Raw genomic sequence first — 25860 nt, forward strand, 5'->3', positions numbered from 1 at the left:
GCGAAAAAAGTTGACAGCCGGGTTTGAGAGTTTGAGGTACAGCAATTTATTTTTATTTTTTTAATTCAATATACAGTCAACATTGAACAATTTAGCTCTTCACGGATAATGTCATATGTTTCTATAAAATAGTTAAACATGCTGGGAAATAAAGTAGCATATGCAACCGTTTAATTAAATAAATGCATACAACTGTAGAAACGACTTTTAAAAAAATGTTTAACTTATGTCTCTCAACATTCCATTAAATTATATTCAAAAAAGTTTGTGCATTTAATAAAGCAAAAAACATCCCAATATTCACTTATTTTATGAATTCAATAAAGAAAAAAACCCAATGAAAAATAAAGTAAACAAAAAATGATTATTATTATTCTAATTTTTGTAAATGGCTATATGTGGTGAAATATATAATAATTTTGAGGAATTATAGTTTTTTTTTTTAATTGATTGCGGTCAGGCTTATAGCAAACAATCAGAGAAAAAAAAATGACCTGAAAGAAATAAAACCTAAATAAAATGTGATCTTTGTCAGATGACAAAGACGATTATTGTTATTTCTCATGACAATTTTTCAAATACGCTTGAAACTAGATGTAAAATAATAAATAACTTTTACATTAGTTGATTTCATGTTAGCCATGAAAAGTTTGTCATATCAAAAATGGACATGGACGTCCTTTTAATGTTGTCCAAGTGACACAATTGTTCTTCATGACAGTGTTTGATTATTTTGCCTAGTAAACCTTGATCAGATTTTTCCATCTTCACTTCTCCTCCTCCTGTCTTTTACAGCAATTACTTTTTTTTTTGTCTTCCAAGGACATCATGTCAACATGATGACAAAAGAACAACACCAAACAAACACAGATGTGACTTTCTTTCAATTGAAAGGAACGTCACATTCTATTCATTTATGATGGATCCATCTGTCTTCATGCCTGTCTGTCTGTCTGTCTGTCTGTCTGGTCTGTCTGTCTGTCTTGTCTGTCTGTCTGTCTATCTATCTATCTATCTATCTATCGACAGAATGACATTTATTTATTTGATAATTTTTAATGTCCTCCTGTACATTGGCAATGCAAAAAATAAATACATAATTTAAATTTATTTTTTAATTAGTTTTACATTTTACATATACATTTTACATGTACTTTTTCTAATTGTTTTGATGACATTGTACATAAAATTAATTACATTCATTAAAATACCAAAAAAGATGAAAATATAAATGTATATTTTCTATAATTTTGGTGGTATCTATTTATTCTTAATGATAATTTTTTGTTTCCATGCGAAAGTTGTGAAGTTGTGTGTGTTGTGTGATGCCGTGTGCTTGTTGAAGATTATGGCACATGGCGGGAAATTGCCAACACATGAATAATAGCTCCATTTAATCTGTGAAATAATGTTTAAATGCAAGAGAAAAAAAAGCCGAAGATAAAATTCCAACAAGCGCTTTGCTACGTTTCACTCCTGAGTTATCATTTGTTGGATGTGGACAAAAACATGCAGAATAATATTGGCTATTTATCGGCGCCAGTCAACAGTCAAGGCAGTCTCACGCAAAAGCCTGAAATCAGACGTGCTAATCGCATATCAACAATGGCAAAGACTTTTGCACAGCGTGGAATTAGCATCAGCTCAGGTGGCAAGAAGGAGCTAGCTAGCGCCCGAGGGCGGACAAGTACTTTGTTGGCACTAAAATGATGCCGCTGCCCCGATTAGCTGACTTCAAAGACGTTTGATGACAGCACTGAGGCTGAAAAGAAAAGAGTGAGTTAACAGATCAACGTGACACGGAGATATGAGACCAACTGCAACTCACCAAAAGCAAACGACGTAATTAGCGGTTGTTTTCACTTTGAATTAGCCAAAAAGAAAAAAGAACTTGTGAGTCTGAGCTCTAGTTGCTTTTGCTGCATTTGCATTGTTGTCATTCTTACTGGTCTCTGTGTCTGGGAAAATAGTTTCTAAATGGGTTCGAAAAGTTGCTAAATACGGTGAAAATATTGCCATGTTGGCAACAAGTTGTAGCTGTTGCTCAATATCTTATCTTAGATAAAAAGCACAGCTTTCAAAGTAACGGCACTGCATAAACTACATTTTACTTTGACTTCATGGTCAGCGTGAGGGCCTGTATGCATTGGGAACACAATTCCTGGATTGATTTTTGTCTACCGAGGCGAGGACATGAAATGGGTCAAATCATCATATTATTTCTTGAGTGACCAATACATTGTCTCTCCGTTGCGTTTTGCAGTTTACACGGTGAGTCTCGCATGCCACAGCCACAGCTTAGTTGTGTGACGTGTTTTTACTCGGCGCGGTCTCGTTGCAGAGAGCATGTTGGGAAAACAAAATCAAAAGGGGTCGAGGTCACTGTACAGAACATCAAGTTGGAAAGGAGGATGAATAGGTGGTGATGGATGGTGGGTGTCAAGGACGACCCTCAAATGTTTATTTCTTGTGCTTTTGTGTCATCGTTCTACTTGTTGTCTTTTTACTCTACTTTTGATTTCAAGTCTGACCTAGTTTTCTTCTGACCTCCTTTCAAGCAATGCTGTACAGTGGTGTCTTGAAAAATCAGTTTAATTCATCCCTTGACAACACTTGAAACACTTAAATCATCTTTCTCCATTGAAATGAATGGAAATGCATTTAATCCGTTCCAGCCCCCCATGGCTGCAAACACTTGCTGTCATGGTGTCTCGACAAATATCTTCCGGGAGCTATTATAACAAGTGCAACCCAAAAAAAGTGTTTGAATGCAGTTTTTCTTGATAAACCATATATATTTCTCTCTCTGCAGACAATTAGTAAACTATAACTTCTACTGTATGTACAATACTGTACATTTGTATTTACTCTTGAATTGTTTGTTTTCAAACCTCTCTTTCTGTGAAATGTGTGACATTTCAGTTTCTTAATTTTGTGTATTTAAGAACCGTGTTCATTTTCAAACTGCGCACACCATCAGAGTGGCTTACAATAATATTAAATACACTTTTTAGGGATAAAACCTCTGCCCGGTTTTGGACTTGGGCCTAATGTTTTGCTGTATTTTAATAATAGTCATTATGGTGGTGCTTGGAGAGCCATGCATTTTATTTTGCATTTTATTTAGGTGGTATAGATAAGAGACCCCCGGTTCGAGATGGTGATCAATCATGCGTGTGAGTTTGTGCGCGTACGTGTTTCCTGTGACATGCTGTTCACACACACACACAAGAATTGGACCAATATTTCCTACCTCCTGCTTCATGTACCATCTGTCTTTTTATCCCTATGCATGCACACACTACTGTTTTTATATTTCTTTTTTGTTGTTGTTGTTGTTCTTTTTTTCTTTTGCATTTGAGTTTTGATATTATCTCTCATTTAAATACTGTACTTTGTTTGTTTGTTTGTTTTTGCTGGTTTAAACTAGTTTTGAGAGTGTTATTTCTCCTAGAGAGCTTTTAATGTGGCGGGGTAGTTTCCTCCCCGTTGTCCCGCAGCTTTTCTTCATTATTTTGTCAACGGCCGCTTTTGCGGCTTGGCGTGACGCCGACATCGTTCATTCTCTCTTCTAGTTCTCTTCGTTTATTCCATTTTTCTTTTTCCTCTAAGCTAATGTCTCCATCTCGCAGAATTTCATTTCACCTTGTTAAAAGTCTCTTTCACTTGAGCACGTTTGTTCACCATCTGCATAACACTTTTATTTAAAAGAACCCCTCCTGTGAATTGTAATCTTGTTGTTTTAGTTTGTGTTATTAAAAAAGGGCAATTAATTACTGCTCAAAATTCACAACACAAAGCACCATGTTGCTCCTCTCAAGACTGAGAAAGAAAAACAACACTTTTGATTGACAGACACTTATTTGCATTTGTGTTCTTTTGTTCATGTCCCAAGGCAGTGCATTTCTCACAATGCTTTGGGAAACCATATCATTTCATTTCAATCTTTATGTGAACTTTTGTTGCGAAGGAACTCGCATCCCACAATTGCATGAAGCAATGTAATTTAATAATTAAAAAATACAAATGACATTTGTCACGTCATGATGACACGGGAGTTATGTTCCATAATTGTGCAGTTTGACACAAGCAGGAGGCCTGTAAGATTTCGTTCAGGGCCTGTGACCAATTGCGTACTTTCCCCCCCTCGCTATCCGTCCATCTCCAGGCAGGCGGCGGGCCAGAACGCCGCCGGATGGGGTGACGAGACGCTCGCCGTTCCCTCTCTGCGGGTGCCTGCTTCAATTTTCTTTTCATCCCAGTGTGGAATGTAATCAATTGCATTCTCAGGTGGAATGGAATTGATTTGATCCCTCAGGTGGTATGTAAGCAATTTTATTCCACCGTGTGGAATGTAATCAATTGGCGCACAATTAGCCACAACATGGGGCTTCCACTCAATGCACTCCCCGAAAAAATATGATCCGGAAAACAGAGTACTATTTGACAACCTTTATTGAGCTGAGGCGCGCAGTGTAGCTACCAGTGTTAGCTTAGCATTGGGTGACCAAACATCCACTTTTGCCTGGACATGCCCACTTTTTTTACATCCTTTCCGGGCACCCGGGTGTAGTTTATACATTTAATTCAATCAATGTAAATATATTTACAACAAACAGCACAGAACTTTAGCTCACTGGTAAAACGTTGCAAATAAATAAATAGCCAAAAATAATAATAATAATAATAATAAAATACTTGTGCATACAGCATTGTGTCATTATTTCTTCATTTGTCAAGTAACAATTCAAAAGAGAGCTATGTTCTTCTTTTTTTTTCTTTTTTTTCTACCCATGCAGAGGAGGCATGCGACCAAATAGCTAGAATGTACTTTATGACTTCTTTGAGTAAACGTTGAGTATGGTTTAATTATCTTGAAGACGGGCTGAGTGTCATCTTTTTTTCTTTTCTTTTTTTTTGGAAATGAAAATATGGTCACATTACTGTTGAGCTACACAATGAATTGAAAATCAGTGACAGCGTGGAGCGAACAGCTTGCTATCCGTCAGGATTTTCACTTCCTGTAGGCTCTTTTCTGCTCAGGTTCACCTGCTGCCATGGCTTCATGCCCACCTTCTGTCGGGATTTATTTCTGGAGCCCACCACCACCTTCCTCCCTTATCCCTTGTCCACCTTGTAGACTTGCAGTATTGTTTTATCACAGCTTGCACTTTGGCTATGGAATCTTCTCCTGTTCATTTCCGACCATTTGCCCGTGCCTCGCCGTCGGCCATCTTTGTTTTGTGATCACCTTCTTGGTTTACTACAGTTGCTTCAGTGTAAGAGAAAAATCACGTCTCAATGCTCACGGGGGCCACGGTGACTGAGAAATAAGTCGCCAGGGCACTCCCAATCTGTATTGAAGTTGAATTTTAGATGCTTGTTGGGGAAAAAAGGCCAACCGAAGAGTATATCCAGGCCAAGGGAGGGCCATGCTGTGTTTTGCCTTTCCTGCAGTTTTTTCTCCACAGGTCCATGTGTCATCTTTCGGCATTGGAATGTTGGACACGACGGACTCGGGCAGGTTCCCTTCGCCTTCTGTCGCAGCTCGAAAGGGCAAGTTACAACATTCTGTGCATTTTATTCTTAATGTATTAAATAATGTTGCAAACATAGGCCTTGTCTTAAGGGGAGACTTGACTCGCTGAGCCATTTTCAGCAGTAAAAAGTTATTTTGTCCATCATTAATTTGATCATTTCATTAGTTTTCATGTAAATTAATACTATTTACTTTAATATACTTTATATATATATATATAACTATACTTGCGGTTGACTGAAGATGACATTACCTGTGTTGAGGAAGTAGGTAACGACAAATCATGGTTCACCTGTTTTCTGGGTTTGGTCAGCAAACTGAGCCATGATTGGCCGTTACCTACTTCCTCAGCACAGGTGATGTCATCTTCAGTCGACAGCAAGTGGTAAAATTCATTTTTAAAAGTATTAATTGTACGTGAAAAATAATTTAATTATCAAATTCATTATGGACAAAATATTCAATTTTTACTGCTGAAAATGGCTCAATGAGTGAAGTATCTCTTTAATATTTATCAAAATTATCATGATTCACATTTTGGCCATAATCATGCAGTCCTTACAGGTACACAAAGTGATCATTAATGATATAATAAATATATTATTTTTGTTGTTTAATTATTTTTTGTAGTTTTTGGGAAAAAAAGTTTTGATTTCTTAATACTACAAAATCCAGTTTTTCATGATAACTACCACATTGCATAGTAGAAATGAACAGAATGACCCAAATGAATCTATAGAGTCAATTGAAAATCCACTAATATCTTAATTAATGCAACAGCTCCTGTTACCAGTTCTGCATGATAACCGCCACCAGTCGAAATATTCCAAAGGTCCAATGTGAGTTAGGCCAGGATCAGGCGTGATTATCTCCACTCTTTATCATAATGATTTGTCACCCCCATCCCGATCCCCTCCTTTAAACCTCTCGGCTGGCTCTTATCTGATGTGGAGCCCCAATCTGGAGCTGTTTGGATTGATGCGAGCCGCAGCGCCCCAGTGCGAGATAAGGCAGAGCGCAGGATTCACATGCGTGCACGCATGCATACATAACAGCGAGTTGCGATACCAGCGCCGCCCTCATCACTCTGCCTCCAGGCCGTGCACTTTTGTTTTGCGCTGTTGACACAAGACACTACAAGACACACTATCACAAACTACACAACTATTACCAGATGGAGTCCAAATTGACCCCAAGCGACAATGAAGTCAGTCACTTCAGTCAGGCAGCTATTGAAAGGGTGGGAAAGTGTTGGTAAACAGTTGTGAGAGTTATCACTGAGTTTATTGTTCGCCTTCTTCATTCGTTTGTTTCTTATATTTCTTTTCAGATAACCAAAGAGCAACAAACAAGCCGTTTCGGAAGACTGGTCACCCTCTCTTTATGGTGAGTAATCTCTCATTTCTTAAGGCTATTAAGAAATCAGGAGGAACTTTAGTTTGCCAGAAATAAAAACTTTGAACGCTACATCATTGCTGCACTTGCATTAATTGTATCACAGTATGAGAAAACTGCACGCGTTAAAGCGCAACAGTCCAAATAAACAGCAGGCACGATCCATAAAAGAAGCAATGAGATCATTTGGGTCATCAATCTCACTTAAAACAAGGAAGTTGTGGTAAACAGGAAACCAGACCTAAATCAATCTGGTAGAATTTGAATTAGGCGGTGAAAGCCGTAAAATAAATACCAGCAAGTTACTAAACCGTAAACTATCTGATGATGGGGATTGAATCTCTCAATCAATTCATTTAATTCGGGCCTCTCTTATTATTTACAGTACAGTAAATAATAAAGAACTTATTCTAACTCTATACCTACTTTTGCACCCGCCCCCTTCCCCATGTACACTTGTACCTTGACTTATGAGTTCTACCTTGACTTGTGAGCATGCTAACCATTTTTTTTTATTTTTTTTTTTTAGCTTTTTATGTTATGAGCCCGGTTCGAGTCCAGGCTCGGACCTTCCTGGGTGGAGTTTGCATGTTCTCCCCGTGCCCGCGTGGGTCTTCTCCGGGTACTCCGGTCTCCTCCCACATTCCAAAGACATGCATGGCAGGTTAATTGGGCGCTCCGAATTGTCCCTAGGTGTGCGTGTGAGTGTGGATGGTTGTTCGTCTCCGTGTGCCCTGCGATTGGTTGGCAACCAGTCCAGGGTGTCCCCTGCCTACTGCCCAGAGCCAGCTGAGATAGGCGCCAGCAGCCCCCGCGACCCTTGTGAGGAATAAGCGGTCAAGAAAATGGATGGATGGATGTTATGAGCCGTAGCTTGGTCAGTGTTTTTTTTTTTTTTCTAAGCCGAAATTTGACATAGCGAGCTTCAGATAGATATGCCACGACACAAGTGAAGTGAAAAAACAATCTAGCATCTTGTAAATGGGCAAGGAGAGCCATGGTCGGTAATGCACTTTGAACAATCAATCAATTAAAAAAAACAAAAAACAAAAACAACAACAACTACAACAGAAGGAGCTGCTGTTGGCCACAACTCATGACCACATACACACACACGCAGAGTCGCAGTAGTAGTAAAATGTTGACAGTTTGCACAAAGGTCAAACTGGGCCTCTGTATTTCTGTTCCGTTTATGTTGATATGGGTCTCAGAATGATATGCCAAGATTTGAAGAAGAACTAAAAATCTCACTGCCAACGTTTATTCACTTGACTGCTTTGAGACATGACTCATCTTGATTTTCCACAGCCTCCCTCCTTTCAGACTGTTTACAGTCGGCGTCCTCAAAGCTTAAGGGCCAAAGATGTCATTTCAGGTAACGCAGGTCAGTCAGTATCTGTCGGAATACCTCCGCCACCAGTCCCTCCCTCCATCACAATGCCAATATACATTTTAAAACCTTTGTTTTGAAAATTCAGCCCCTGAATCAGTTTCAATCTCAATTTGGTATGCATGTCTTTTATGAGCAGACCCACAAAAAAGTCTGAACAAACCAGGATCAAAAACAACATATTGGTTCAAAGCGTCACTTTTTGTGTCAAGTTGGACATTCAAGCAATTTAAAAGAGAAATAAATAAATCATCCTCTCAAGCCAGTTTCATTTAGTAGACATGTCTGTCACCTCTAAAAAAAAATAATAATCTAAAGAAGCCACGTTTGAAAAGCTCACTGTGAGCGACTAATTTGCTTTGAAGGGGCCTCTTGTTAGGCTCACTTTCAGCCAAATTTGAAAATGTAGCCACGAAAGCCAGTTTCATTTATCAACATGAAGTTTTGTAGGTTCATAAGTAGACCCACAAAGAAAAGTCTCAAGAAGCCATTCTTGGAAATGCACAAGTCGTCTGCCATTTTGGTTTACAGCGGCCATTTTGGGGTTGCTTTGTTCATTTTCAGTGGTCCTTTAAAGACTAACTATTAACATAAAAAATACAAACATAAAAATTTGGAAACATGTCAATCATTAGTGGAGCCTCACAAAAAAATGTCTGAAAGACCCAGGAAGTCTGCCATTTTGTTTTGAAGTGACCATGTTAGACTGACTTGGCATTTCTGGCAAATTAAAAAAAATATTCAGCACCTTAAGCAAGTTTCACTTAGCAACATGACATTTGGTACACTTGTCTGTATATAGAAAAAATGATAATGCAGCTGGTCCGAAAATATTTGGTTTTGTAGTGACTATTTCAGCAACGACATTTGATGACTCACCATAGAAAATGAAAGTTTGTTGCAGCTCTAAACATCCAGAAGATTGCCACACTGGTGGCATATTCATGTTCTCACGTTTTTTAATTCACTGCCATTGACGGCTATAGACGTCAAAGATGAAATTTTACTGGACTGGCAGTGAATGAGTTAAGGATTATCAGTAAAAAAATAAAAAAAATCAATCATTAACGCTTGAGACTTTTAACGTCACAAGTGAAACTTTACATGAAGTCATTGGCGAGTCAACAATGCAGTTCAACAAACAGCTTTTTTTTGTTTGCTTTGCTTGTGAGATTCATTTATTTTGTGCTTTTCTTTTTGTTATTTATTTTTGATTGATTCTTTCTGAGACGTTGAAATGTTGCTTGGCAACAAGGTATCTTGTTCACCATCTGGTTCAAGATGTTTTAGTAAAAGTTCACCTGGAATTCCAAGTGCTGTAATTAGAGAGAAGAAAAAAAACAAGGAAAAAGCTCCTCCTGGAATTTGATGAATTGATGTAATTTCAACATCAACACGAATAACAAATATTCAAAAGCAGCAGTTGACACAGTTGAGTCCTGGCTCAGGCCTGGAGGCCTGCAGGCATGATTGGGGGGGGGGCATGGTTGACAATCTGGGCAAAAGGTGTGTGCGTGCGTGTGTTTGTGTGTGTCAGAGAGGAGGACCCGGGTGAGAAAAAGGTGGAGATGAGAGAACTCGTGAGGGAGTGTCGTCTTTCTTGCATGCGAGGCAAGTCACAAGTTGTTTCCAGCAGAGACAAATACTCCAGTCGCACTTCATTCACTCATCATCTTATTATTTATTTATTATTTGTATTTTTGTTTTCAATGGAATTAAACAGGAACAAAGCGAACATGAGACTACGGCAGTCGCACTGGATTTTGGAAGTTCCTGACGCATGAGAAGAAGGAAGGAAGGAAGGAAGGAAGCTGACATTGACATCAGGTAGCTTTCGTTCACTTCTTGGAGCTCTTCGTCAAAGTTCCTTTCCAAGTCCGTCACTTTTGTGGGGGGGTGGTGAGGCTGGAAGAACACTTCACTCATCACGCACATAAACATATTCAAAAGTCCTCACATGCAATTATCGCTATGCGCTTTTGCCACTTGTCACTTCCCGAAAGTGTTCCAATGTGCTGTAGATCTAATGGTGCTTACAGTTGCTATATATTTTAGACTTTCACCCCCCCCCCAAAAAAAAAAAAAAGTTGCAATTTCCGCTTAACGTCGTACTCATTGTATTAAATTGAAGTTATTCATCTAGTGTCGTTTAAGAAAAGTCGTTTGTTTTTTTTAAGCCCTTGAAGCCAATGTCACTTAACAACGTGAACATTGGTGGCATGTCTGTCTGTCTGTCTGAGGGTGGCATGGCTCAGTGGTAGAGCGGTCGTCTCCCAATCCAGAGGTTGTGGGTTGAATCCGCCGCCGTTGAGCAACATACCGAATCGCAAGTTGCTACAGGGTGATTGTGATGTCAGTGTGAAGCGCTTTGAGTGTCACCGTTTGCGTTGGTTTTTTTTCTTATGTTTTGTCCTTGAGCACTTCACTTGTCTTTTCCTTGTCTCTTGTCAGTGTCTCTCGTTTAGTGTGATCATGTACACCTGCGCTCGTCATCGACACACCTTTGTGTTCAGCCAATCACTTCCTTCGGCCTCATGTGTCCTGTCCAGGTGTCACTTGTGTAATTAGTTGGGGATTTATTCTCCTGTTTTTGTTTCAGTCTTTGTTGGTCCACTGTCGATTGTCCACGTTTTTCCGTTTCCCCTGTCTTGCTATGCTATTTGAGTTTGCTTGGGTTTAAGACTTTGTTTTCGTTGTTTCCTGTCCACCTTATTTTTGTATAAGAAATAAAAGCGTTTTTCTTTGGACATTACCTCCACCTTCCGCCTCCCTTCACTTGGGTCTGCAAACCCCCCACAACCCTGACATCGAGATCGAGGGCCTTAATGTGGGAAAAGGTGCGATACAAGTGAAAGACCATTTAGCATCTATAGTAGAGCCACACACACACACACAAAAAAAAAGTCTCAAGAAGCCATGCTTGAAAACACACAGCAAGCATGCCATTTTGGTGTTTGGCTAGTTCAGGTCAAAGTTTTTGATAAATGTGTCTATCATATATTGACCCATAAAAATAAAGAATCCAACAAAACTCATGCCTGAAAGCAAACAGGGAGTCGGTCATTTTGCTTTGAAGGAGCCAGTTTTGTTTCACTTTGGCTATTAGGGTAAATTAAAAAAAATCAACCCCCGAAGCCATTTTCACACAGAAGGTCCAAATTTGGCAGACGAGTACGCTCACAAAGATGTCACACGAAAATGTGCCTGAAGTAAACACACAGGAAGTCTGGCAGTTTGTTTTAAAGCGGCCATCTTGGGCTTACTTTGACTATTTCCAGGGGTCCTTGTCCAATCCAGTTTCACTTAATTGGCAATCTGGAATTTAATAGCAGAGTCTATAGACCAGTAAAAACGCTGGAAGGCTCTGATATTAGTTTCAAGTGCGCATTTTGATGGATTAGTTTTTTCATTTCCAGATTTCAGCCACATAGACAACAGAAAAATAATTTTAATAAGTTTTTTTCACCAAATTCTTTCATATTGGCAGCAGCATCAGCTGTTACTAAAAAATAATGTAGTTTTCTGTTAGTTCACACCACATTTCCTGGTTAGTAGTCAGTTCAGCAGACTTGTCGTGTTGCCCGAGTGTTAAGATTTCTCCAATTACGAACCTCATACGCACGTTGTCTTGATTTCCAAACAGGTGACAACAAAAGCAGATAAACACCGTCCTTATTTTCACTATACACAAGCCAGAGTGCTTCTCTTTGCTCCTTCTCCTACTAATTATTATTATATCTGCGGCTCTCTTGATTCATTGGACATAGTCTGTCCTTGACCCGAGCGAGACCTTTCATCATTATTGAGCCGCCCTCACTCATTGCATGATCGCTGTTTTGGCTCGAGATCAGGAGCATCGTCAAGTGCGGAACACTGATTAATGTCACGGTTAAAACTTATCAATGAGTAACGGCATCACGATCCAACTCTTCATCGCTCTCATGGCTACACTGGCTCGCTCGGTGCATCATCGGGAAAGAGCACAACACCTGAAGTGTTCATCTTAAAACCTCGGCTGACACTGACAGCAGCGTTGGAACTTCTACTGACAAGAGCATCTGGTTCAGTTCGTGTCAATTGTCAGTTAGACACATTCTCTGAAAGAGTTTGAACCAGAGTACTAAGTAGTTTTCAATTAAAAGAAAAAAAAACAAAAACAAAAGTTTGTTTTCAGTTAGCCAAACATAACCTGAACCATGACAAAAGTAAAACAAAAACATTACCAAAACCCAACCCAAACCATGACATAAGCATTTTCATGCAGTTTTAAGCATGTGAATTAATACTAACACAAAACTGCTTTAAATCAAAGAACACTTTATTAATCAATGATTGAGTTTTTAAGAGCCATTCGAAGATGTCTCATGAAAATCTTGGGACGACAGACGACATATCATCATCATCATCATCATCATCATCTACAAACTAACACAGAAAAGTGTGAATAATGGATTTTATTTCTAGTCCCGGCCATAATTCATTTGGCTTTTTTTTTTTCAACCTTTAGTCAACGTTTCCTGGCAGAGGACAAAAATGGCTGTTTTTGCGTGATGTAATACAAGAATAAATAATCACAGTTTTTGTTGTCGGGTTTGCGCAGGCTCAACAAAAGTCGTCAGCAACGCTCATACAAGCAAAGTGTGATCGCATGGCCCAGACGGACATCATGTTCAAATGACTTAATTGGACACTCCTGCCAGTAGACGGCCTCGTTAATGGCGTCTGATAACGAGGCTGTCTGGGGAGGAGGTGACGAGCTAAAAGGAGACGCGGACGCGCTCTTTCCTCTTTTCGCCTCAAAATAACACGTGTCATCAAATGACGTGTTCTGTTCCATCAACTTGCAAAGAAAATGTCAATGACATACAAATTTTAATGCACAGAGATGAAATTACATTTCGTTCACATTTACTTCTGGGTTCAAAGTTTCATTGGATGGATGGATGGATCCAAATCAAGAATATACTTTCTAAAGTCGAGCTTTTAGTTGTTGTACATTATAGTAAGCGTTAGTTGATGGCTTACATTTCATTTTAGCGTTTTGAGATGAACTTGTTTCTGCGTAGCGTCTGGATGTCCCCAGAGGCAATAAACCACACACACGCGCACACAAACACAAAATGACAGGCAGGCCGGCAGGCACACAAATGCCTCAAGTGACGTTCCTCGTTCACAAGATCATCCTGTCAATCGCCCGACTTAACCCGACTCTATTGGATGACTGGTGTTGCGTGTGTGCGTGCATGATTGTGTGTGCACACGCAGAGATCCACTTTAACTCATTTTCAACAGTGGCATTTTTATGCTTTATTTAGGACAATATATAAGTGTGGTGAAAGAAGATTCAACGTAGTTCTTGTGGAAAATTGTATGTTTTGATTTACAAAGTGTTATAACACAATGTATAATCCCTTTATAAACGGGATATGAACTACTTTGTTGGCCGCCAGACCTCAAAGTGACCTAATGTTTGAATAGTTTATTACTATTTAGGAATGCTTTACAACACAGTTATTGAGCATATATCACATCGGTGATGGTACCCTGTAACTCGTCGCCCATAAATCACATTTTAGATCACCGCTCAGATTATAAGCACTAACGACATAGCTAAAGGCAAAAAAAAAAAAAAAAACTGCCTGTGGAATGTTTGAAATGTCTTGGCTTGACGTGTGCAATGTTTCCGTAATGGATTCTCCTGGGAAGTTGTTAAGGGAAAAGTTGAAAGGTCAGGGACATTGGAGCACTGATGAGAAGCCTAAAAAGCTGTCACGCTCTTTTCTATTTATTTCTAATACAGACAGGTGGTCCAATTTGGGACGTGGCCACTTGCAGTTAACATTTTTGTCATGAACGAAAAATTGTTTGCTTCTATCTATCAATCTAGAAGACACACATTAGCATTATTTGATTTTAAGCATTTTTTTTTTTTTTTGGCTACATCTGAGCAACATTTCTGCCTGTTATTATTATTTTTTTGAGTCACTTCTTTACCAGATTTCAACTAGTCTTTTTACAAGCCGTTATGGACTGATTTGGCCTTTTTTTTTTATATATATATATATTAACAGCAAGAAGCATCCATATTGCTTTTTGGTACATGTTTATGAAGGTGGTTGTGGTAGTTGCTGGTCAACAGAAAATGCAGAAAAGTCTATTTTTGAATGATACCTGATGCAAAGCGGTTGAGGTTCAGATAATATTTTTTATTTCAATTTTGTGCAATTTTTTGTGAAATCTTGGTGAGAGCATTAATGGATGGTGACAGCTCTTTTGAGTTTTTTTTTTAGACTTTTAAAACACTTTCACGTTTTTTTTTTTTTTTTTTTTGTGGACTCAATCCAAGCACTTAATTCCAGTGTTAAATGTGCTAGCTGTGTCTTGTTATGTTAGCTTAGCAATTAGCACGGCTTCCCCCTTTGTCAGAAAGATACATTGTCAGAAATGTAGCTCATTCGTGGCCACTGAGGTGATGCTCACTGACTTCGGCGCGACTGCGCAACAGTAGCCAGTCGAAGCTCGCTAGCTAGCTCGCTAGCTAGCTGATGCAGCGTATGTAGCAGCAAGCTATGCCTGACTTTGGACGAGCCACAGTGGGTGAGGTGAGCCATGCAGCCCAGTGAAGCTTTTTTTCTTTTTGACGTCTCGTTGGTGATTCTCAGTTTTACTTTATTTATAGACACTTTTAAAAACAAAAATAGCTGCACATAAAACACAAATCAGACATATGAAAACAAAGACAGTTAAAACGACACTAAAACAATGCCAAGACTTTCTATCCTTGCAGTATGTGCTTCTTATTTACAACTAGTAGTTTTTTTTTATAGTCAACATGCGATATTCTTAAATACTTGTGTAAACCTTTTTCTTTCCATAGCAAATTTTCCTAACAAGTAAGCGTATCTCATAGCCTACTAATTGGCATTCCCGCCACCCTCTTTCCCACTTGGGTAGTTTGGAGGCTTACAGCTGCGAATTTGCTTATTATTTGCCACAGTTATTAAACAACAGCTCGTGTGCAGTACTAGCAAGGCTCATTGTTGCGGATGGCCTGCCTGACTTGCCTCACAATGCAAAACAAGCATGCCACACTGTGTGTTCAAGATGATCTTCCTGGAAGGGACAAATACGCCAGTTTATTTACCTCATAATACAACTTTACATACAGGCACCAGCACTTTACTTTTTCTTTTGCACACTCGCTCTGATGGTGGCCTACTTCCTTTTGATTTGTGTACTCGTATTGTGTTTATACTGTACTTGAGCTACAGCGTTGGCAGGCAATGTGAAAAGTCTTCTTGTTCAGCTCCATTGCAGAAATTGTCTGTTCTTTTCTCTCAGGTCCAGTAAGTGTTTTTATGCCTTTCGCTCCACATTAAGCATATCAAAAGTTTACAGTGAACTTTATACAAGAAGCACGGAAGCGAATCGCTTTGCTTCGATACTGTAAACATTTGCGTGGGCTGCGAGTGGGCTGCGAGTGGGCTGCGGTGCATCCCACCCCGCCCTCCTCCAGGCTGTAATGGAGGTTCAAGGTGTAGCCGTGAGGATGGATTAGGCAACCAATTGAAAACACACAAACAATCATGAACTCCATTTGAGGCTAATGAACGCTGTCAGCCACGAAATGGATCCCACACATCAGCACACGCACACACTTACTCACTACGGAGGGCATTTATTTACTCAGGCTTGTCCATTTATTCCACATTGGACCGCTTAGTGAGGTTTACAGCAAACAAAAGTATCAATCATCATCGAGCGGACCCTCGCACCCCTACGCCTGTCTAAGGTTTGCGTTTTATGGCGAGCCGTCAAACTTTGCAACCTTGCTCCGCCCACACGTAATGACGAAAGCTCAATTTTTCATTTCGTTTATCATTCTAGTATGCACAGCTCATACATCGTTAGCAATCCAGCAAAATCTGCAGGACGAATTCATCCTTGAACTTTTTCACACACCTGCAAAATGTCCCAAAAAAAAAAAAAAAAAAGCAGCTCAAAACCAAAATTTAAGACCGCTTGTTCCTTTCAGGCATGCGTTTCTTTGTGGGTCTACTCATGATAAATATGTGTAAGAAAATTTATGTTCCAAAAGGAAACATCCCTTTGCAGGAATCCTCAAAATGGTCGAAATGGCAAACGTTTTTCAACATGTTTTCTTGAAACTTGTTTGTGACTCGACTCATGATCGATATGGCAATTAAATTTCACGCTTCCACATAAAACTGGTGGACAGGCTTGTTTTTAAGGACTCGTCAACATGTCCAAAAAAGACCTTAAAATGGCTTCTTCAAACCAAAAAATAGGAAACTTTCCGGGCTGTATTTTCATGAGTGCAAGTCTGGCATGAGGGCTGGAGTAAATCTGCTCAAAAACAGGCGAGATGAAATTTGAGTATTATTTTTGGCAGACCAGTGCAAGCTGGTCACATTTTTAAAAGGTTGATTTGCGCCATTGTGGGTGTAAACACAGCTTGTTTTGCCACCAATTTGAGAGGTTCCTCTCATTCCCTATCAGTGCTTCCCAATTATCTGTCTAATATTGTTATGAGTACACCCCTGCCTAATTAACATAAAAAAAGGAAAACATAGAAATAACTTATAACAAAGACGAACTCTACTAACATTTTGTAACCTGTCACAGTAAAGCTTTCAAGTGCATCAATTTGTCTGGAAAAAATGGGAGCTTCACTGCCACCTTCTGCAGTGGACGAGCAATTCAATTTTATTCTTGTGCACGAAAAAAAAAAAAAATGTACCCCTAAAATTGGCCAAAATAAACCCAAATTGTGCACTTGAAACAAAAATTTCAGACATTGTGTGTTTCACTGCAAGTGTAGAGATTTATTTTTATTTTTTGCTGGGTTTGTGTGTGGGTGTTTAATTAGGAGGGACATGCCCACCAAATGTGTTGCTATTAAACTGGCATTTAAAACAAAAATAATCCAGAGGCAGTAAAGACTCGGTCAGAGGTTTCACATCCACAATGCCGACCAGATATTTTCACCAGCATTTGTCGCGTATGGGAAAGTCCTCAAAACGTCGTTTGATTTGGCTTAAGAACAATAACGACAAAGAAACGAAGCAATCGCACCTCCGTGCTCAAGCATTAAGAATGTATCGCTTGCAGCGTTGTTGTTGTGGTTGTGTGAAAGTGGGGAGTTGTTCAATTCCTCTCCTAACATAAATCCGACTGGAATGATGATTGATTGGGAGCATTTGTGCTTTCGGTGCTTGCGGGGGAAGAAACGCACACAAACAAACGCACTCAAGGACCAACCTGCAGCCACTTGTCCAGCTGGGTCACATTTCTCCGTAGCCCTCATTCTTCCCAGGAAGACGACCCGCAGCACTTCTGTCACACCGCTGCAATCCCTAAAAATGTACCAATGGATTTTTTTTTTGTTTTTTTTCATTTGGTTTTTTTAAATTGCCTTTGCTGAGGTCACATGAATTCTCCTGCTGCTTCTTCTCCACTGAGAAGCGCAAATGAAACTGAATCCAGCCCGGCAGGTTCTTGATAATGAAACTTCTTCTTCCTGTGTCAGGACTTGTTCAAATGAATTCCAATCACAAGTCCGGGAACATACACAATCTCTAACTGTTTTACAAGTTATATAGTGAGTGATTACAAATACAGTTTAGAACGTTTGTTTTGTTGTTTCTTCTCTTAAGCCCACCACATGTCGAGAATCCTCAAATAGGCCGTCGGCGACAAATGACAGTTCCCAACATTTTGCCATACACCAAGCAATTGAACGCCACACATTGACCAATGTGCTGCAATGGAGAAAATGCGACCCTGTTTGGAGTTTTCACGCTCCTGGCAAGAACTTTTCCGCTTTGAAATGTGTTCCCTTCAACTGAATGCATTTCAAATAAATCGGCTTTATTAGACTAAGGAAAATGTATCATATAAGTTTTATTTGGTCGGTTAGTGTTAAAATGATCAGAAATGAAAGTAAATGAGTTTGCCAGCCCTGGTAAATGGTGCATGCATCAACCGATTGGTGTCTGCGCGTTACCTAAACTAAGTGGGACGCTACGTTGAGATGATAATGATGATGCCTAAAATCTCACGGCCCTGAAACCCAAACAGTGACCCTGGAGCGTATTAATCTGATCCCGCTTCAGCGGTGTGACGCCTCCGCGCCGCAGATAAAACACCCGCACCATCATCATCACCGTCATCATCATCATCATTGCCGTCACCCTCCGCTGGAGCCTCCAACACGGGCCGAGCGCCTGCGCCGTAGCCAGGCGAGGATTTTGCACAATCCCGTCGGGATGCTCAGATATAAGACACGATAGCGCCGTTGATTTCCATCTCCGCCACAGGACTCGCTGCATTTGTCTTTAGGAAGAGGCAGAAAGACATCATTTACTTTTTTCCCGACGCTGATTACGGATGACGTCATTCCTGTGCCTGGCGTGTTTCGGCGCCGATTAGCGGTCAGGCATGGCATCGACGTCACAACCATGCAGACATCAAATCCGTTACGGGCTATTGCATGCAAACGACAAAACCTTTCGATGTCAAAGTTAACCCATGTCAAATACTCATTATGACCTGAAAAAAAAATGGCATGAGAGCTTTAAAAGGAAAAAGTGAAAAATGTACAAACCGTAAACGCCCACTGTGAATAGTGCCGAAAATAAATTCTCATCAAAAAAAAGGCTTCATTCAGCATGGCTCAGTGGTAGAGTTGTCATCTCCGATCCATGAGGGTGTTGGTTCGATCCTCACCCCTGGTGACCATGTTGAAGTGTCCTAGAGCAAGGCACTGAACTTCAGCAGTCAACCACAGGCATTGCTATATGAAAAGCACTCCATGTTGACAAATATTAAGAATTACATTTAGCCTTATGTTGTCTTTAAAACGTCCAAATTTTGCTGTTCTTCTCCATTTAAATGTAGCAATTTCTATTAAAACTGTATTTTGCCACCAAAAAAACTCCATTCAATGCAAAATCTACGCTGGCAGAAATCACACACTTCAAATAACATTTGAATTGAATTTTGAATGCAGATTCATCTCCTTGCACCTTCAATTTCTCCACTATTTGTTTGATTTAGAGTCCATTCTGCCAAACAATCATCGGCGCCTTTGCGAGCTAATGGAAGCAGCGGTCGCCTGACAGCATCAAATGCAGCGGCGCGTTCGATTCCCACTGAAATCCCCCCGCAAAGCTCAGTGACAATCTTGTAAGAGCCATCCCAGTTGTGACTTTCGTCGTGGCTGTCAGAGGAATAATTACAGTTAGATTTGCAGGGGTGTTTCTGGGGGTGTCACACCTGCTTCAAAATGCCCCAAGGCAACTTTTGTCTTCTGGTATTGCGCTTGCTCACAACAAGTCGGAACAAGTGTTGTGGTATTATGTTTGATTTTGTTGCCTTTGTAGACTGGAGGGCAGAGAGAGAGCGACTGAAGTGTGTTTTTCATGCACAAACGCACACAAGTTGATTCACGATGCAGTGATGATTCAACATTTATAACCGGAGGTGATTTATTGTTTAACTTCCCCCAAGGTTCACGGATGGAAAACCTTCTTGATTTTTTTTTTCTTTGTCCTTACAAATGCATCTCCATTTTGAAGGTATTTACATACTAAAAACTAGGGGTGTTCGATACCACTTTTTTTTTTTTTCAAACTGATACCAGTACAAGTCTTCGCTCTCAAGTACTCACCGATACTGATACCGAGTAACCATACTAGTAGTATTGATGCCATCAAATTTTGATTAACACAATGACAGACAATTCAAAATTCTGAATAGCTTTCTTTCGTTGTGATGTGTCAAACCGCCACAGTGTAGCGCCAACTACTGGTGACTGATTTGATGTCAGATATTTTGGGTCGGAACCCATACGTTGAGATAAGGCTTGTATCGGCCCGATACCGATACCTGCTATCAGTCCTCATCCACCCCTATTAAAAACTCACTTCACTCTGCAGTTGTGTGAGAATGTGAAAATTCGTTTAAAAAGAAATTGACACAAATTTCAGCCCCCAAAGAAGGTTGCATAAAAAGGTCTCTAGAAGATATGTCCAAAAGACAGGAGGTCTGCCATTTTTGGTTCGAAGAAGCCATTTTTGGTTCGAAGAAGCCATTTTAGGTGATTTTTGGTCATTCACATGAATTAAAAAAAAAAAAAAAAAAAGTCAGCCATGGAGGTTCGTTTCACTGTTAGCACTGCAACGTGACATTTGGGAGACATTTCTCTCACACTTGACTCCAAACAAAGTCTCAAGAAGCCATACTTGAAAAGACAAGAGGAAGTATGTCATCTTGCTTCAAAGCAGCCATTTTAGAGTTCATTTTTCCATCTCAAACCAACTATAATTAATTTCATATATGCTACGTAGTTCAGTTTATAGAGTCTCACTTTTCTCTCTTCAACTCGACTTTATTTATAAAGCACCTTAACAACAACCATCGCTGCATATAAAATACTTTAATGGAGTAAAAAAAAAAATAGACATACAAAAACAAAACAATACATTACCAATAACAAGTTATTTTATCAGTAAACACCATTTGAAAAGGCTGATAGTGATGCATGACACCAACCACGTTAACCAAAATACAATTGCTGGAGTTGCCTTCAGGCATGCTTATAGCCAAATAAATAATAGCAGCATCACATTAAAATGAATCATTTTTAGCCTTTAATTATTTTAAAAGACTATCAAATCACAATTGTGGAAAGCAAATAATTAAGGTCACTCCCACATGTATACTGTAGTTCTACCTATACTTCTAAATTCGATTTAAAACATGACAAATGTATCAGCAACATTCTAAATACCAGAGTTTGATCATCTATTGTTAACAACTACAACACTTTTGTTTGCTCTATTTAATTATTAATTAAAATGATACTTTTATCTCTATGACTAAAATCCTCTCGAATATGTGTTTTCCAGGTATTCTTGATATAGCAGCTCAGGCTTCTGGTTCAAAGACACTCCCTTCCTTTAAAAACGTATGAAGTGTATTTCTGTCAAACTTTAGGTTGTAGTTTTTGTTCAAATGGTTCTTTTTATTTAACCCTGGTCCAATACTGCAGTATAATAATATAATAAACTCAACTCAACTCAACTTTATTTATAAAGCTCTTATTGTCACGTTTGGGAGGGAAAGAAGGGCAACTTTCACAAACATTTGAGAATGAAGCTAAATGGTGTTCATCTTTTATAAAACAAACCTTTACAGATTTGTGTGTTTTTGCTTTCTTTTCAGACAACAGAGGATCAAAATGCTGCTCCAAAATATGGCTTCATCACTGCTTGCTAACTTGCTAACATTAGCAGCAGTTCTGCTAAATTCAGTACGATGTGTGGGAACAGCGGCAGAACTCAAAGCCGGATCCCCACTAAGATTCACGCACCACCTCTACAACACCGCCATCGACGAGAACTCCGGTGTGGGGTCCTACGTGGAGACGCCGGTGAAAATGGGCTCGGACATGGCGGACGCATTCTGGGAAATCAAATATGTGATTGTCTCCGGGGACGACGGCGGCTATTTCCAAGCGGAGGACGTAAAAGTTGGAGATTTTTGCTTCCTAAGGATCAAAACTCAATACGCGGCGCTCCTAAACAGGGAAGTGAGAGATGCCTATACACTGACTGTGGAGGCCACTGAAAGCACTCAGGAACTCCAAGCCAAGACCAAAGTCTTTGTCCAGATTCTGGACACAAACGACCTGAAGCCTCTTTTCGACCCATCCTCATATAGCGTGACCATCCCTGAAGACACACCACTTCAATCCAGTCTGGTCAGGGTTAGCGCGGCGGACGCGGACATGGGCAGCAACGCCGACTTCTACTACTCATTCACTGTTAAATCACATCCGTTTGTTGTGGACCCTTTCAGTGGCGCTATCAGCCTATTGAAGAAACTCAACCACACGCGCAACGAGCGATATGAGCTCACCGTGTTAGCCGAGGACAGAACCAAAAAGATCTCAGGCGTTCAGAAATTTGGCAATGTCGCAAAGGTGACCGTGAAAGTAAAAAAAGCCGCTGCGTCTTCTCCAGTGATCCAACCTCCCACAGAACCATCAGTCTCAGCAGATGGCACGGTAATGATCAGTGTCCACGTCGAGGCAGGCCTCAAACCTGTCAAATCGCTTCACATTGTTGCCGGTGATCTTCACAAGAACTTTGAGGTCATCCCTATGTTATTGAAGGCAGGTGACTTCCAAGTAGTCTCGACCAAGAAGATCATCTGGTCACAAAATCCCTTTGGGCTCAATCTGTCCTTACAAGCTCAAGACATCAGCTCCCCCAGTTTGACGTCTCCCATTGCTAAGATCCACATTCCTGCCTTTCATTACCGACCCATGTCATTCTTGGAAGACAACTATATTGTTGTCCTCAGTGAGATGTCGCCCCCGAAAACTTTTGTTGCCAAGGTTTCAGTTGATTCCAGCAATGTGACATACAGTGTGAAAACGAACCCAGACAGCTCTAAATTCAAGATAAATCCCAAAAGCGGGATCATCATTACCAGGGAGACGTTTGACTATGAGGGTCAGAAGCAATATGAGTTTGACATACTGGCCAACGGAGGCGAGGCCAAGGCCCACGTCGTGGTCAAGATCGCAGACGGGAATGACAACAGTCCAGAGTTCACATTGTCCTCCTATCAGGCCTCGGTGGATGAAAACAGCCCTATCGGCAGCAGCCTTTTGAAAATAAAAGCGGCAGACAAGGATGATGGGAGAAACAGCTTTGTGACTTACGCCATTGCCAATGCAGACCTCCTGCCGTTCGCAATAGACCCCTTTACGGGCGTCATCTTCACAACTGAGCACATGGACTATGAGCTCATGAAGCGTTGGTACCACTTGAGGGTTTGGGCCTCAGACAGTGGCGAGCCGTTCAGTCGGGTCAGCGAGTGCGCTGTGACAATCACCCTCAACAATGTTAATGACAACATGCCTCTTTTTGAGAGGGTGGGCTGCAACGTCACAGTACCCCCAGATCTCGCCGTTGGTCATGCGATCGTGGAGCTGTCAGCTATTGACTTGGATGAGCTGCAGCAGCTGCGCTATGTCATTGAGTCAGGAAATGAGCTCCAGATATTTGCCATCGACTCTGTGTCAGGCGAGGTCACCCTGAAGCGTGCAATCCCGCCCGGTGTACATTCATTCGATTTGGCAGTTGTGGCCTCCGACGGGGAGCATCGCTCAGAGGCTTCAGTGGTCCGGGTGACGGTCACCAGCTTGGGTGACGAGCTGACGATTAGCTGTCATGAAACATTCATTTTGAAACAGCTCACCGACAAACTGATAGAGTCAATCAAACCCATCTGGACTGAAGATGTGGAAGATACATCCTCCGGTATTCACATCTCAAACAGACACTCCCCCATATTTAACGTGGGCATTCCCAGCTCTCTGGATCTCTCGGAAGACTATCCGCTGAACTCCACGGTGCTCCGCTTGTATGCATCAGACCATGACACGGGCTTCAATGGCATGCTCGTGTATACAATCTCCGGTGGGAATGAGGACGGCTGCTTTGCTGTCGACACCTTCTCTGGAGACCTTGGTCTCGTTTGTCGGCTTGACCGAGAGAGTAAAGAGTTCTACATTCTGAACGTCACAGCCTATGATCTGGGAACCCCACAAAGGTCAGCTTGGAAGTTTCTTGCGGTGAATGTCCTGGACGTAAACGACAACCCACCTCTTTTCGATCAGCCCAGACATGTGATTCGCATCCCTGAAAACACCAAAGTAGACTCGGTTATTTTCACAGCCCGCGCAACTGATTCTGACACGGATGCGAGCGGAAACGTCAAGTACAGCCTGCTAACGTCTACAGACATATTTCAGATTCAAGAAGTGACAGGTGAGGTGGTGGTCATGGCTCCTTTGGATCGAGAAACCTCACCTAGGCACGATTTGTGGATCGAAGCCAGAGATCAGTCCAGACTCACTGCGCCTATGTTTTCCACCCACCACCTTGTAGTAGTGCTTCAGGATGTCAACGACAACCCACCCACGTTTTTAACAAAGGTCTACAAAGTCAAAGTTCCGGAAGATTTACCGGTGGGAACCTTACTGATCTGGGTGGAGAGCATGGATTCTGATCTGGGCGGCGGTGGCCTCATCACCTACAACCTTAAGAACACAGAGAGGGGGATGTTTCGCCTGGACTCCTCCACCGGTGCCTTGACTCTGGAGAGTGAGTTGGACTTTGAGCGCCGGCCGTCATACAACCTTACGGTCCGCGCCGTCGACCACGGCCTCCCGCGATCCCTTTCGTCGTCCTGTTTCGTGGAGATCCAGGTGTTGGATGTCAACGAGAACCTCCACCGGCCGTTTTTCTCTGAGTTTGTGTATGGGGCCACGGTGATGGAGGATGCCGTGGCGGGGACAGCGGTGCTCACGGTGACGGCCACAGACAAGGACGTGGGCCGAGACGGCGTCATCCGGTACCGCATTCATGACGGCTCTGGTCTCGGAGTGTTCGCCATTGATGAGGAAACAGGTAAGCTTTACCAATAAACTTTCAAACCAATAATATCAGTGTTCACAGCATACTATGACAGTGGTGAGCATCTTTTGCCGCACTGTCGATAGGATTCAGGGTTCATGCCTTCCTGTCTGATTTGTGCATGTTCTTTCCATGCTTTTGTGGGATTTTACTAAGACTTCCTATCATATTCTCAAAATATGTATGTAGCAGCCCAGCCATCAGTGTTTTTCCCTTGCACCAGCGCGCCAGTATGTGATTTTGCAATCAAAGCACTATTTATCCCCAAGTAGCACTTCAAAAGGTTTGAGCAGCATCATCATTTGCACATTGGGCAGATTTAAGTTCTGTTGTCAATTAATTTCATTTGTGTGCACCATAACAGCTAGATGCTGAGTCACCATGTTTCTTTGAACTCTGGTCTCCACTTGTGCATTCAGTGCTTTACAGACCATACCAGCGGCATAATTTTGAAATATATTCTGCGGACAACAGTTGAAAGCCTTTAGGGCTGAGTTATATGTTCTGATCTATGTTCTGTTCAGAACCTGAGCTGCAGCATTCGGAAAGAGCTGCAGCTGTTTGATGCTCTTTTGATGAAGTCCAGCTAGAAAACCATTCAAGTAATCAAGTTTCTCCTGGTCTGCTTGGTCCCTTCACTCTGGAGATATTTTTCTCACCGCTGTTTTAGTGATTGGATAAGACTGCTGAAAGTTCGTCAAATGGTGGATTTCTGCTTTTGTTGTCCGTGAAACTCGAGTATCTCATTAACGAAGTGTAATAAATAGCAGGCTGCTTTTCCATCCTCAAGGTACATTGTGCGCTTTTCGGCTGCCGACAGGGCAGGATGACACGCAACATGATATTGCCTTGGGGCGTTGGACAAGGTACTTTGTCTATTTTCCCATCAGTGTGTATTTTTTTCTTTTTTTCTTTTTTTTTGCTCAGCGCACCCCCTGCGACCCCTCAACAAATCACTGCGCATTCCATTAGCCTACCGCTGCACTTCCGGCTCAGATAAAATCAGGGCAAATTGAGTTCTC

General features: G+C 41.1%; 1 protein-coding gene across 2 annotated transcripts in view; it reads left to right on the plus strand.

Annotated features, from left to right (window-relative positions):
* The first annotated feature begins 9907 nt into the window (after positions 1 to 9907).
* The window catches only part of fat2 (FAT atypical cadherin 2), a 72966-nt gene continuing 57013 nt past the window's right edge, over positions 9908 to 25860 (plus strand). Inside the window, exons 1-2 of one of the 2 annotated variants that reach the window (XM_077533042.1) lie at positions 9908 to 10151; positions 21546 to 24832. In XM_077533042.1, coding sequence (XP_077389168.1) covers positions 10105 to 10151; positions 21546 to 24832 — 3334 coding nt within the window. In that variant the 5' untranslated portion in view covers positions 9908 to 10104. The remainder of the gene's footprint in view (positions 10152 to 21545; positions 24833 to 25860) is intronic. The other variant, XM_077533043.1, reaches the window with a different exon arrangement.

The sequence above is a fragment of the Festucalex cinctus genome, chromosome 9 (assembly GCF_051991245.1).
Source record: "Festucalex cinctus isolate MCC-2025b chromosome 9, RoL_Fcin_1.0, whole genome shotgun sequence".
In the NCBI taxonomy this organism is placed as follows: Eukaryota; Metazoa; Chordata; class Actinopteri; order Syngnathiformes; family Syngnathidae; genus Festucalex; species Festucalex cinctus.